This window comes from Homalodisca vitripennis, chromosome 1 (assembly GCF_021130785.1).
Source record: "Homalodisca vitripennis isolate AUS2020 chromosome 1, UT_GWSS_2.1, whole genome shotgun sequence".
Taxonomy (NCBI): domain Eukaryota; kingdom Metazoa; phylum Arthropoda; class Insecta; order Hemiptera; family Cicadellidae; genus Homalodisca; species Homalodisca vitripennis.
This window is the reverse complement of record NC_060207.1, coordinates 83,832,013-83,846,469: the sequence shown is the minus strand read 5'-3', so window position 1 is coordinate 83,846,469 and position 14,457 is coordinate 83,832,013. Positions and strand designations below refer to the sequence as shown.

The window sequence follows — 14,457 nt, the reverse complement described above, 5'->3', positions numbered from 1 at the left end:
CTGTTTTGGAGAGCGAGTTCCAATGGACTGATGTTTAGTACTTTCAGTTTTGATATAGAGACACTAGAGATGGAGTTTCACATCATTTTGACCCCTATAAGCTTACTTGTCTGAAAGTGATTGTACATACAGACGGACAGACACCCACACATAGACATAAATCTGGTTTCATCATCAACTGATGGGGGAAACTTTGCAAAACACTTAGTCAATGAAAGTTCATAATTGCGAAAGTAAAGGCAAACTGAAGGGACATCTAGCAAAGTTACTCAGTTCCTGCTTGTTGGTTGTGTGTTTTGCAAAGCCTCTCTCGCCAGATGCTGATAAACGAATTCTGATTTCTGTATGCATGTTAAATGTCAAACGAGGTCATCTGGGAGCCTGAATTTCTGTTTGTCAAAAAAATCACTCTGATTACATTTATCTTATATGTAACCATGTTAACAAGAAAAACACAGAATAAACCAATTAGAAAACAGAGTACAAGGTGAAAGTCAATTGCTCTGTTTCATACAAATCTTTAACCTGCAATGTCAACTTCATAGTACGCCAAATTGTAAAGGAATTTTTTGCTGTGATATGTTGACTGGTATTACTGTTGAATAATAGGCTAAAATGAGCAAATGATCTGCTGTATGGTACTTATAATTCATAATTCCTATTAACTCAGTTCTTGTCTGTCTGTTAAATGAAAATATTTTATCAATTTCAAACTAACTTTGCAAAGACCAAGAATTTGGAAATTAGAAACATAGCTCAGACTGAGTAACAGTGCTATGCACACATATATACTCATATTGGTGTTTTCGTATGTCTCGGATAGTGTTTTTAAAACGGTGGAAAAATCTTCTGCTACCTGAAAATAATGACATTATGTTTGTCACAAGAAAGCAGAATTTTTATTCATTACATGGTTTTACAGATTTAAGTGAACTTGGTTTGTCTCTACTTGTGTACAGAAGATGTGGAAGGAAATGTTACAAAATAAATGTAAAATCTAAAGTTGCGCCATCACAACGTATTCCTATATTTTTTTTAATCAATACTCATACTGTCAGTTGCCTTGATGGTCTGTAAGATAATAGCAATATTAAGTGACAATGACATTAGCTTCTTGGATAGATAGTAATCACAATCTTGCTAGTAGCCTGCACAAATATTTACTTTTTCATATTTAAATTAGTTGTTTGTATTGCCCCTTCATTTTAATAATTTTGTTTAAATTAATTCTTAAGATTTGGGAAGAAAATGAAAAATTGTTTTGAGAAAAACTCTGAATGTTAATAGCGGTGCTTAGAATGCTGGTAGTCTGAAATGCAATATTATTTAAGTACAGAGAGTAGAGCTTTGAAGACAGCATCATCTTAAAAGAGAAGTAACCTATCATAACCTCAAATGAGGGAAAGTAGTACTATGTTCTGTTGTGACAAAGTGGTTTGACAGATAATAATAATTTAAATGTTATTTTAGAATTTTACTGATCTGCAGCAGTTAGAAGATGATTACTCATTGGTAAATCTAAAATACACAGTACACTGTCATATACAGTAATTACCACAGACAGTCTGCATTTTTCTCTATAACGCTCTATTCTCCGTACACAATTACAACATCAAGTAGAATAAAATAACTAAAACAACACCTCAAGATGCTTTAAAGTAAAATATAAAATAAAGTATTTAGTAAATGAATTCAGAACTACTCATTATAACCTTTCAAGCATAACACACAACTAACAATACACAACAAACTTACAACAAAATAACAATAATGCATTTACTCAAATGCATAAACCCATCTTATGATTCTTTCCTTCAATTCTTAAATTTAAAAATCATAAAATCAGGTATATAATCAAAAGGAATTGGATAAAGGTTTATGGTACCTGATCAAATCTACCGAAAATTTTTTAATAATACTAAAAAATACAACAAAGTTGCAAAGAAAAATATCAAAAAATCTTATCAGGTTTAAAATTATATTGGGAATTATGTAATATATTCATTTCTAAATTTTCAAGTAACAAATAAGGAATGTTACAACACAACTTATAACAGTTAAGTTTTAATATACTATAACTACTCAGATATAACAACAGAATAGCATGGTGCTAATAATCTTCTACAATACAATGAAAGCACATTGTCAAAAAATGCCAGTGATAGCATGACGAGTTATGGTGGGCTGGTAGTAATGGCAAGCAGGAAACTCAGCACCAGTCGTTACCTCTCGGATGTCCTGTACCAGCTGGTCGTGTGACAGTGCGGAGCTATCCGCCGAGCTGTCTGAACGATGTGTTGGCTGCACAGCATCACACACGTTCTGCATCGTGATGTTCTCCTCACTAACCTGCATAAAGATTAGTTCGGTATTAGACTACACTAATCAGTTCATAATGAATAATTGTTGTTCAAGAGTGGGTAGTATTAAATAAGTAATGTTGGTGAAATAATTTCTTAGTATTATTTAAAAGTATGTAGTAGTGGTAAAATCATTACCTTACGTACAAGAGGTTAATATGAAATATTCCTGTAAGGATTCATCATATATTAAAACAGAGGTTTGATTTAAGGTAATTGTTTCCTGCCTATGACACACTATTGGTAAAAGGGTCAAACTATCTAGCATTCTTTCCATTACTATAGTCAAAAGCTGCTGGCATTCCTAACAAATTAATATATTCCGGACTTGATTGTTATTACTTTGTTTCCATTCAGATAACTGACATTTTGTCTGAGGGTAAATTCTCCAAGAAACTGTTATCTTCATTAACTATGCCAGGCATCTGCACATTTTTACTGTTATTTTCATTCAGTTACTAGATAATGTTTTTAGAATCAAGAGAAAGAAATACAAGTTTAAATTTTCATAACGAATATTGTGAACTCTCCAAAGTTCTGAAACAACAGCCAATAGTTCTTTAACTGTCGGTATTCACAGCTACTTTATTTCGACAGCTACTTTAAAACCTATATGACAATATTTAATAAATAAACACAGACATTTGACAGAAATTACCTGCAGCTAAACCTGCATTAATATCAGATAGTTTAATGCTTTCACCAGCAATGCTCCCAACTGCAAGGAAAGAATTTCTCTGTCAGTGACCCTCTGGGAATTTTTGATTCTACATTGTACTACCATTGGTAATACAGAATAGACCTTAAAATCCAGATAAACTTGAGGTACCTGTGCAGTGTTTCCCGCTCCATCTCTAAGATACTCCTTGATGGTGGTGTTACTGGTGATGGAACAGCCTTCTGTCCTGCTGAGTTTTAGGTGTCGTGTCTCTGTCACCTCCTGGACCACAACCTGCAAGTGTCAAAATGTTAATCAGCTAAATTCAGAAAATATTTATACAGCTTTTAACACATCTATCTCATTCTCACAATATTATTTTTAATAATCTGAAGTCAATGTGTTGAATGATCACTTTGGATTAGAACCAAGTCCCTCAAGATGTTTGCAGTAGTGTTCAGTACAGGAGAGCCTACCCCGATAAATCCTTGTCATAGGTTATAATAGAATAATAGTTCAGTGCAGAATAATCTCCAGTAGAACAAGTATCTGTAAAATACATTTTCCTAACATTTTCATTTTACTTCAACATAAAATGATTACGTCATATTATTTAAAAAATAAACATTAACTTCTTTCTACATTTATTTGACAGTACATAATTTTATTGTTGAACTAACAACCATACTGAAAAAGTTCAGTGTTAACTGTCGCATTTAGGAAGTACTAGCATAAACAACACATGATGTTTAGTGCAAAATGCATTTTGTACATAGCTAAAATATACTAGAATAAAGGACTTGTTAAATGCTCTTGTGTACGAACCATTAACTAGCGTGGTAATGTATAGAATCCAACAAGACTGGCAATATGTGTTATATTAAATGCAAGGAATTTAACCTTTTATTGTATCGCCCCTTAGAAAGGAACTGTCATGTGATGAAAGATACCAGTAACAGGTGTTTTACACGTTTCATGTTTTTAATACTTTGTACATCAAATAAAAAATAACATTACTCAACTGTAGATAATAGAAAAGCATTGCTTCTGTAGTTCTAAAACTGATTCTGACAAAGAATTCATCACTCATTTAACACATTCAAGAATTTGAAAAATGGCAAGTTTTGTATATTTTAGAAGAAGTTCAGGCACCCTCAGATCTCTTTCCTCCCTATGTCACTGGATTAAACATTAAAAATATCATTATCATATCCATAATGAGTCCACCTTATTATTATATCTGTTCACATTAGCATTGCTTTCTATAAAGAATGCTAATAAAAATGTTGTTACTTATAGAAGACACACAGTATTATATTGTATCAGCCATAAAAGATAACCAGTTTTTAGTTAAAAACAATGCAGAAGCTATCCAGAGAATAATCACATAGGTCTCTATGGCTATTTGTCTTCTGAAAACTACGGTCCATTCTTCAGAAAATATCCTTCACGATAAATACTACACTTATGAAGAGCAAAGGGGAAACAATGTTAAGATAATATTCAAAATGTTTTTGGACCATGATGCTGATTTTGAATATGTTCTATGAAGAGATAGGCAGGATTTCAAATATTTGCCATCATTATATGTTACAGAAATAGAACACTACATCTTAAGGATTATAGTCCATCCTCTTGAGGTGTCAAATACCTTTAAGGCATACTGTAAGGTTAAGCTTAAACAAATGTTAAAAACTAATCAATATATGACAAACTCCTACAAGTCAAAGTTGGCAACAGAGCAAGCTGGACATTAAGAAACTCAAGCATATACTTGAGGGTTCAGAGCTATTAGACCAAGTACCAACCATCTCTGCATAAAATAGGCACATGCAATAACACATACAAGTGGATATATGAAACTGTGTGCATATTTTTGTGCATTTCTAACATATATCCGCATGACTTTATTTTTTTCCTAAATTAAAAATTTTATTAAAAGGAACATGATTGGAGGCTGAAGAAAAAAATGCAATAAAAGGACTTACTTTCCAAAAAACTATTGCAAAAACTATGAAGAAACCAGGTCATAACTATTACAGTGACATCTACGGGATATAGAGATATGGTATTGTATGCTAGGGCATGTCACAATTTATAGAAAAAGTTGTCAAAGTTCAGAAAACATCAATTAGGATATTAAGCAATTTAGACTTTAACCATTCATGCAGGAACCATTTAAAGATCTTTGAATTTTAACAGTGAGGGATGTTTATATACAGTAAAACCTTAATCCGGCATTCTATGGTCTGGAATTGTCTATAATCCGCCATCAACAGCAATAGACAAAAATTATAGAATTTGCTTCACAATGAACATTGTAAAGTGAGCAACTCGACAGCTATCACCGACACTCAAGAGCCACAGAGAGTCACGCTCTGAGCAATACATGTGAGTGGGCTAACCATCATGACTGCTCAGCAAATCTCGGATCCACTTGTCTCCCGGCATGCACTTCACTAAAATTTTAAATGCAAGTACAGAGACTCATTCATACAAGAATTGGTTATTTCCAAGTCCAGTGTTAAGGACTTTCAAACCAAGTTTAACATAAATGATGCAATTTTACTGCAGCTTTGTCATGGAATGATGGTGCTTTTAACGAAACAGTTAAAAGATCATGGAGGAATCTCTGGCCAGATGTTATGAACAATGAATGACGAAGTTCCTAATGAGATGACGAAGTTCCAACTGAAGATGATGAAGATGTAGGCCTACAAATTAATCTGGAAGAGATTAGAGAAAAAACTAGTGAAATGAGTAAGCTGCGAAATATTCCAAGCACCGAATTCGTTGAGTAGTTAGAGATTGATAAAGACCTCTTACCATTTGAAGAAATCAGTGATGTATCCATAGTTCAAAGTGTTCTGAATCAAAAACCAGTTCAGGATGAATCAGAAAGTGACGATGAAGAAGTCTCGGAAACAAAAGTTGTGTCTTGGAACGAAGCAAGTGAAGCAATCAACACATTTGTAAAATTTGCTTACTCAAATAAAAAATACGGTATGGTCGAAGTTATGAACTTGCATATAATAAAAAATTATTTTTTAAAATAAAAAAGTGGTTGTAAGAAGCAAGTAGATGTTAGATATTTTTCCAGCGATCTACCAGTGCTGTTGCTAAAGACCACGAATAGTACAGTACTGTACTGTATTCAAATTTATTTCATCATGTAATGTACTTAAAAATATCTCTCCTGTACTTGTATATTTATTTATATTATTTAAATAACCCATGAGTAAAAAATACAGTATAAGGTTTTTGTGTAAATTGTGTTATTTTTTTATATGACTCCTGTATTTTTATAAATAACCTCCATAGTCTGAAACTTTCTTTAATTTGGCAAGTGCCGAGTCCCAAAAGTGCCGGATTAAAGAGGTTCTGCTGTATAATGGAAATCCTGATTTAAACTTACAAAAGTGTGCAAACCAAACCTCTCATTTCCTAACATTATTATTTTACACAGAACATTAATGTTATTCCTGTCCCAATACAGAAAATACCCACTTTAAAAAATCATTTTCTTAAAACAACCAATATTTTTTCAATAAATTTCCTATAGTGTGGAAGCATATTCCAGAATTTATTATTAAATTAAAGAATTAAAGAATTTATTAATTAAATACATATGTATGGTGATTTAAAACCAGATTCTTCAGGAACTTAGATATAGCGTAAATATTGACTCTATGATGTGCCATATTTAAATTATTGTGAAAATTTAGTATAATTTTATTGCAAGATGAATTAATTTATATTAGCATTTAGGTTTCTTACATATTCAATGACTACCATTGAACATGTATAACATTGTAACATGTTCTCCTGGGCTAATAAAGAATTTAATTACATATAGCATAAGGCAAACTTTGCTTACATCAAGTATAGTATAAGCACCAAAATAATAGAGTATAATTAGTAAATAATTGGTAACTAATTAACCAGTGGCAATCAAGAGAGACCCAGCAGTTGTATGTATAATACAAACCAAGATATCAAGTTATAAAATACTATTTAAGTTCTAAATAAACTGTAATGAGTGTTTATGTCAAACTATTTACACTAAAATCTGCCAGGAAACATTATACCATTTTGTTTTATATTATTGGGAATCTGTTATAACCTTAGAGTTTTTGGATTCAAGAGGGTCCCTGGCAGGATCAGGCTCCTGGTCTGAAGGATCCACCTCCCACCAGGGAGATCCCCCTTCTCCCACCTCCCCCTCCGATGCAGTGTGGAAGGATGAGGAACGTGAAGGTGGTGTGCAGGTACACTCAGACGCGGTGACAAAGTCTTCCTCTGACTTACTGCTGTCTTCTGGTGTTTGTTTGGCTCCAGGCTTGCTCAGCGAGTTGTACCAGTCCTGTGTCAGGCAGTTAGAACTTTATAGTTTAAATCAAAAGTGATATTTAAACTCAATGTATGAGAAATATATATATATATATATATATATATATATATATATACATTAAATTGTATAAATATATATATTGTGCTTGTAAACTATAATTAAAATTTCAGTTATATCAAACTATATAAAAACCTGTCTTGGTATTCTGCTGAATTTCTTAACAGTGACAGGGTACGAGAAAGCAATACAAAAATGAACTAGTCCTTACAAGTGTGATAACTTACCCACTTTTCATAATTACAATAGGTACTGCAACTCTGGTAACTATTATGTTCCAAACCGATTCAATTTTAAGGAGTACTTCAGAGATCTCTAATGGTGATAAATTCATACTGCTGAAATATTTCGTGTACGTTTTTGAATAAAATCTCATCTGTTTACTTTAATGATGTCAGTACCAATTAAGACTACTTGGATTTTCACATTTAAAATACAGTTAATTCTAGAAATTATTTATATAATACATATGTTTTAATTTTCTACTTTAATTTAATCTTTTACTTTAAATCAATTGCTGAGGGGACAATATTTTACTTGTTCCTGGCATGTTGTTTTATGTATAGCTGTGCAATCAGTTTTCTCACTGACATAACAAAGAGTAAATTATAAAATCTGTAATCAGACCAGCTTTAACATTCAGACCTGATAGCCAATATTCAGATGACAGCATGCCTTTCCATCATTGAAGCTTTCTCAGTACTCCAGACGATGCCTTGGAATGCTATCTTTATCTTGCCCCCCTGGATATCATGATCTGGGCTATTGACAGGAGTGCTTATTGTCTCCAGCAGGAGGATAGTGGTTGGCCTCTGCCTACAGCAGTGGACACTATAAAATTACCACAGTTTATTCAACGAGATGTCTTGCATATACTCAACAGTTTCCCAAATAGAGATCACTACCATTATAGAAAGTATTTGTGAAGATATTTATCTGTGATATAGGGACACGTTGTTTTTATTAACACGTTGGTAAAAGTTAATACTGTTTCTTTAGATAAAAGGAAATCGGGGGAAATGAAAGAGTTGATGCTTAGACAAAATTCGGCTCAGTACAGAATAGGACCAACAGTTATGTGGAATATTTAGGTGTGTACTCTTTGTAGCTCTCAACAACTGGATACAGACTGAATACATTATAAGATGCAGAATACTGTTGGACTTAAGTATGACTAAACTCGTTCTTTATTCACATTGGTATTTGGTTGTATTTGATCATTCAAAACATGTGTTTATCTTCTCGGATTGTGGACCTAATCACAAGGCATATTTGAGGAAACGTCCTCACAGAGTAGGTGTCTCTGAAGACAATCAATCCCTATGAAATGATCAAGGCAAAACTGCAAAACACTTGCTTTAAGACTTTCTTGTGTTAGCTAAGGATTATTATAATGCTTAAAAGGAGATCGGCCTCTTCTTTAGAAAAATTATACAACTTTGGGCTCGTTATACTTCTAGAATACACAATACATCTTTGAGGCTCAGGTGATTAGTTATAAGCCACCTCTTAGAAGAAGAAATTGGAACATATGATGTACTAATTATTAAATATTTCCTCATTAGTCCAGGATCCGTTTTTTAAGATATACAAAAGTTTGTTTATTTTTCTATTTACTTGTAATTCAAATACCTCCAAGTGCAAACCTTTTCTAAAACAGGCTTATTAAATAGAATTAGAGTAATGACTAAACAATTACTTTAATATTCTGAATCTAGTGAATTTAATTCCAAAGATTTTTTTAAAGAGTTCATGAAAAGTAATGCTGCTATTACAACTTATCAGACTCATAGTTAGAATCATAAAATAATTCATGAAAATTACTGTTAAAATGTATTGAATTAAGGAAATATTATTACCATTCCACTAATTTGAGTAAGCACTAGATACTGTGTTTGTAGATAACAGACATATTTAAATATTCATATGTATTTAATTATCAAGTCACCTCAGGGGTGGTGGAAGCTGTGCCGTCCAGTATCTTATCCATGTTGAGAGCCACGGTGTCACCCTGAGAGCCGCAAAGTGCAGCATCTAACTCTTCAGCAAGACTCGTCACATCAGCCAGTCTTTCCGATATTGCCTCAACTGCAGTAACATTGCTGTCCTCCAATCTGCAACGTATTACACTCGCTACAAATCTACACAACCATCACAATCACCTCAGGGGTGGTGGAAGTTGTGCTTTATAGTATTTCCTCCTCTGCAGTTTAAAAAATATTCATGAAATAACATACAATATCTATTACATTGTAGACCAAATGAGCCATTAGACATTAATTGACACTAAAATATTCAACACTTTTTTAAGACTCAAATAATTAGCTCAAAAAAGGATATAAGTGTGTTTTTTCTGTGTCTAAATTTTAAAAACTTGTAAGTACCAAACTTAACTTTTAAAAACTTAATATGTACCATGTAATTTTCTTTAACCAAATTAGCTTAAAAGTGTCTAATAACAGTATTTTGAAGCTCTAACATCACAAAATTGTCTAAGCTCCCAACTTTTTAGGTTTTATTTGCATACAGACTGGCACACTAGTTTCAGCCAATGCTTTCATGAAACTTTAAAGTATTAACATATTTTAAAAGAGAACAAAGAATTATAAGTTTTCAAAAACATTTTTAATACTGTTCTTTTTTATAAAATTCTATTTATGAAATGTTTAAACAAATTTCAAAATACAGTAAACAAAAGAAGCTGATAAAAATATCATTTTAGAGCAAAATTTATACATTTTCAGTTATTTGTATTAGTTACTCTTTTACAATGATTTCCAATAGTATCAAACCAATATATGATTTTTTTTATATCATATTTAGTTTTCAAAAAAACCTTGACACATTAATACACTAGAACAATTTGAGTTTTAAAACTGGTAATTATAATATCAAACTGTTATCATAAATCATTCATTCCCACAATGGAACTATGACATTGTGCATGTGCATCATGAATACAACAATAAAATTAACAAACTCATACATATGTCACTGCTCTCACATAATATAATAAACACTACCACCCAGGTGACATTTCAAACATTTTCTGACATTTGGGACAGATTTACTATCATGAGGTAAATTTTAAAATGTTTGGTGCCTAAATAAAAAAAACAACTATTGAAAATATTGATTCCAAATCTATATGTATTAGACTTTAGTTTGTTGATTGCATTATATGTAAGATTAGAAGTAGTGCAAAAATGTGTACACTTGTAGTTAATGTGTATAAAATCCAAACACCATAATGACTTTTTTTGGTAAGTGAATATGATAGGAAATGTAAGAATGTTAAGCAACCAAAAGTATTCTCTCAACTCCAAGACCACACACCACCCATAAGGACCACTTCTGCAAAACAAAAACTCTGAATGTCACTAAAGACCCAAAAGATTATGCCATGTCCAAGCCTGGATACAAAAATGTCACTGTGTGTGTGTGTGTGTGTGTGTGTGTGTGTGTGTGTGTGTGTGTGTGTGTGTGTGTGTGTGTGTGTGTCTCTGAGAGAAAATGTTTACACATTTTGGGACTTTGTATTGCCTTATTATCATATATTTTTCATTATAATCCTTACACCCAAACTTGTAAGAACATAATAGCATTAAATAATAATCACAAAAACACAATACCAGTAAATGTAAATAAAACTTTTGTCACATCACCAATTCCTAGTGATTTACAACACAACAGTTTTCCATAACTGTACAAAGAGAAAAAGTTAAAATAATCAGATTAAAATTATTAATTTTTAGGATGATAATACTTTGATACCCAAAGATGGGCATTTCCAAAATATCTATTGAACATCAATTACTCAGCGCAATCATCAAAATATTTATTTTTATAAATGTAAATGTGTTCAAAAACTTTCAAGTTTTGGAAATATGATAAACAAAAAAATGCCTTAGAAATATAAAATGATGAAATAAAATGTAATTATGAACAGAATAAAAGTATAAATGAACATTGTAACTTATGTTCACCATGTGTAGCAAACACTGCAGCCAATCTATTTAGTTAAGTGAATACACATTTAAATTTATACAGTCCAATCCAAAATAATCAATTTGATACCACTATTGGATTACAACACATTTTCACCATATGTTAGTTTTGTACTTAATGTTTAGAAAAATCTAAATATTTATTCATTTGTGAAGTTGCCTGACGATTGAATCCTCGATTCTAAAATGCCTCTAAAAATTAAAGTAATATTGGAAAATGCAAAAATGCATTGTAATTCACTTGTGATATCAAATGAAAATATTTCTAATGCTCCAAGAATCTTCATTCAAAACAATCAATGTCGGCAAGTCTCAAATTACCTTGGCTGTTGACTTCTTCCACTCATAATCTTTTAGTTTTTGAACTTTTACCTAGCAAAACACAACATGGAAACTCTGTGGAACATCAATAAACCTAGAACAATGGTAGCATTGATTCGATGCAGTGTAAACACTGAGCAGGAAGGTGAAGGAAAGTACAACGGTACGCGGCACGGCAGTGTCTGGCCAGGAATATCCCGCACTGACCAAGTGCCAAGACTTCCTCTCCTCTCGCGCTTCCCTCACATGCCACATTAATATTTAGCCTCTGTCATAAATTGTTACCCATCGTTGCCTCCAAACGACACTCGCCAGGCTTTAACTTTCTTTCTTTAAACAAACTCTTAGAAACCATGGGAATTTATTTTCCAATTTTTGGTGAGTAATGATTTTATACCTATTTTTATGTAAAGTGTAAACTTTAAACATGCTTAAATTAAAATTATATACTACATTAAAATACAACAAAATTTGAAAATATATATAATTTTATCCATTTAATTTTTATTCCTTATGATATTTTTATTGTTTCTTTGGAATTAATCTTTTAATATATGAATCAAATCAAATCAAATCAAAATCTTCAAATCAAATCAAAATCTTTATTGTCTTTAGGCATATAGCAATCGACATGGTCATCATTTTATGTTACAAATCATAACTTGTCATAGTTAATGTTTATACTACTTAGGTAGGACTAACTAATGTAAATTGATAATATAAAACATCATTTTTGCTATACCTAATTCTCGAATTAAAATAACATTGATAAATATCAAATAAAATCTTAAACTAAATAATAAACTAAAATAAATAGTCAATAAATAAAATAAATAAATCTTACATATATATAACAAACTTACAAAACATTAATTTCAGAATTTGGCATGTTTAAAAATTTATCGATACTATAGAAGGGATGAGCAGCCAGCCATCTATGTAACTTACATTTAAAGAGACTAAAAGATAAATCTTTGGTTGAGAGTGGTAACTTATTATATAGTCTAATACACATTATAGTATGGCTAGATCTAATTTTTTCCAATCTTGTGAAGGGTACATCAAGACGATTACCATGCCTTGTAAATCTTTCATGGATTTCATTCCTTACATTATATGATAAAATATCTTTATGAATATATAACAACAAATAAAATATATAGAGATTAAAAACAGTTAAAATACCTAAATTAATAAAAAGTGGTTTACAATTAGTCAGGTAGTGAGACTTGGTAATTATTCGAACAGCCTTCTTCTGTATCAAAAGGATATCTTTAAGGTTGCTGGAATTGCCCCAGAAAATCAAACCATAGCTTATTATGGACTGAAATAGACCATAGTAAACAGTAACAATATAATGTTTAGGAACACAACTCATAAGACGTCTTAATAGATAAATCACACGAGATAGCCTAGTTGATATTTGTTCAAAGTGTTTTGCCCATGACAGCTTACAATCAATGTACACACCTAAAAACTTGACACAATTATCAAACTCAATATCATCTTTAACAGGCCTAAGACTAAACAGAACTGATTTAGTTTTGTCATTATTTAAAAGTAAATTATTAGCTGAAAACCAATTTGAAGCTAGTTCTAAGGTATTATTGACTTATAATTGTAAATCAATGAAGTTTTTATCAATAGAAAGAAAATTGGTGTCATCAGCATACATACAAGTTTTAGACTGTTGAATATTAATAGGAAAATCATTTATTGCTATTAAGAACAAAAGAGAGCCCAATATAGACCCCTGTGGAACACCACATCTAAGCTCCCTAGCTGAAGACCACCGGCCATCAAGATAAACAGCTTGACTCCTCCTAGACAGATAAGATCTAAAAAATTGTTTTGCAGATCCACTGATGCCATACTGTTCCATCTTTTCAAGCAACAAGCTATGATCAACACAGTCAAAAGCACGGCTTAGGTCAATAAAAGTGGCCCAGGCATACTCTTTGGACTCAAAAGCGTTGAGAATCTCCCTTACTACAGTATCAATGGCAGATATTGTTGATCTACCTTGCCTAAAGCCAAACTGTTGATCAGACAAAAATCCATGCGATTCCAAGTACAGGCTTACCTGCTTATAGACAATGTGCTCAATTACTTTACCAAAGACTGGAATAAGCGAGATGGGACGGAAACTTGCTGGACTTGTTGTATCACATGTTGAATACATCAAACACATAAACAAAGCCAAAATAAGTCCCAGGTAATTCTTTATGAAATCAAAACAAATAATCAGCTGACTAACCCGTTTCGTATCAGATTCGCAGGGAGCAATAAACTACAAGTGCGAATAGTTCTAGGGTTATTGAGATCGGCACTCTAAATTTGTTCTAGTACCGCTTTATTTTTCAGTGTTCTGGCTGACGGTTATATTCCAAATGTTTCAGTCTGCTGTTTTTCTCTCTACCCCTGCCTCTGAAGGGTACAACTGAATTTTACCAGTCTCATTTCTTCAATGTCTGTTTTGTTTTGACCTGCATCCACCAAGCCACTAATTGTTTTAGTTATTACAGTTGGTGAATTGTGTTCATATTTTATATTCTTATAAAGTTCTATTTTTGTACAACATATTTAAAACTAGAAGACATGGTAAAATATAAAGGTAAAATGAATTTTGCTGTAAGAGGGCACATCACTTTTCACACAATAATTGATATAGTGCAATGCCACTTAAATGGTTAACACAAATAA

General features: G+C 32.0%; 1 protein-coding gene across 1 annotated transcript in view; it reads right to left on the bottom strand.

The window, feature by feature from the left end:
* LOC124368266 (titin-like) overlaps nt 1–14,457 on the bottom strand; it is a 246,264-nt gene that overhangs the window by 182,386 nt on the left and 49,421 nt on the right. The window contains exons 13-16 of the mRNA XM_046825567.1: nt 9,375–9,540; nt 7,142–7,381; nt 3,190–3,312; nt 2,227–2,349 (exon numbers count right to left, since the gene is read on the bottom strand). Coding sequence (XP_046681523.1) covers nt 2,227–2,349; nt 3,190–3,312; nt 7,142–7,381; nt 9,375–9,540 — 652 coding nt within the window. The remainder of the gene's footprint in view (nt 1–2,226; nt 2,350–3,189; nt 3,313–7,141; nt 7,382–9,374; nt 9,541–14,457) is intronic.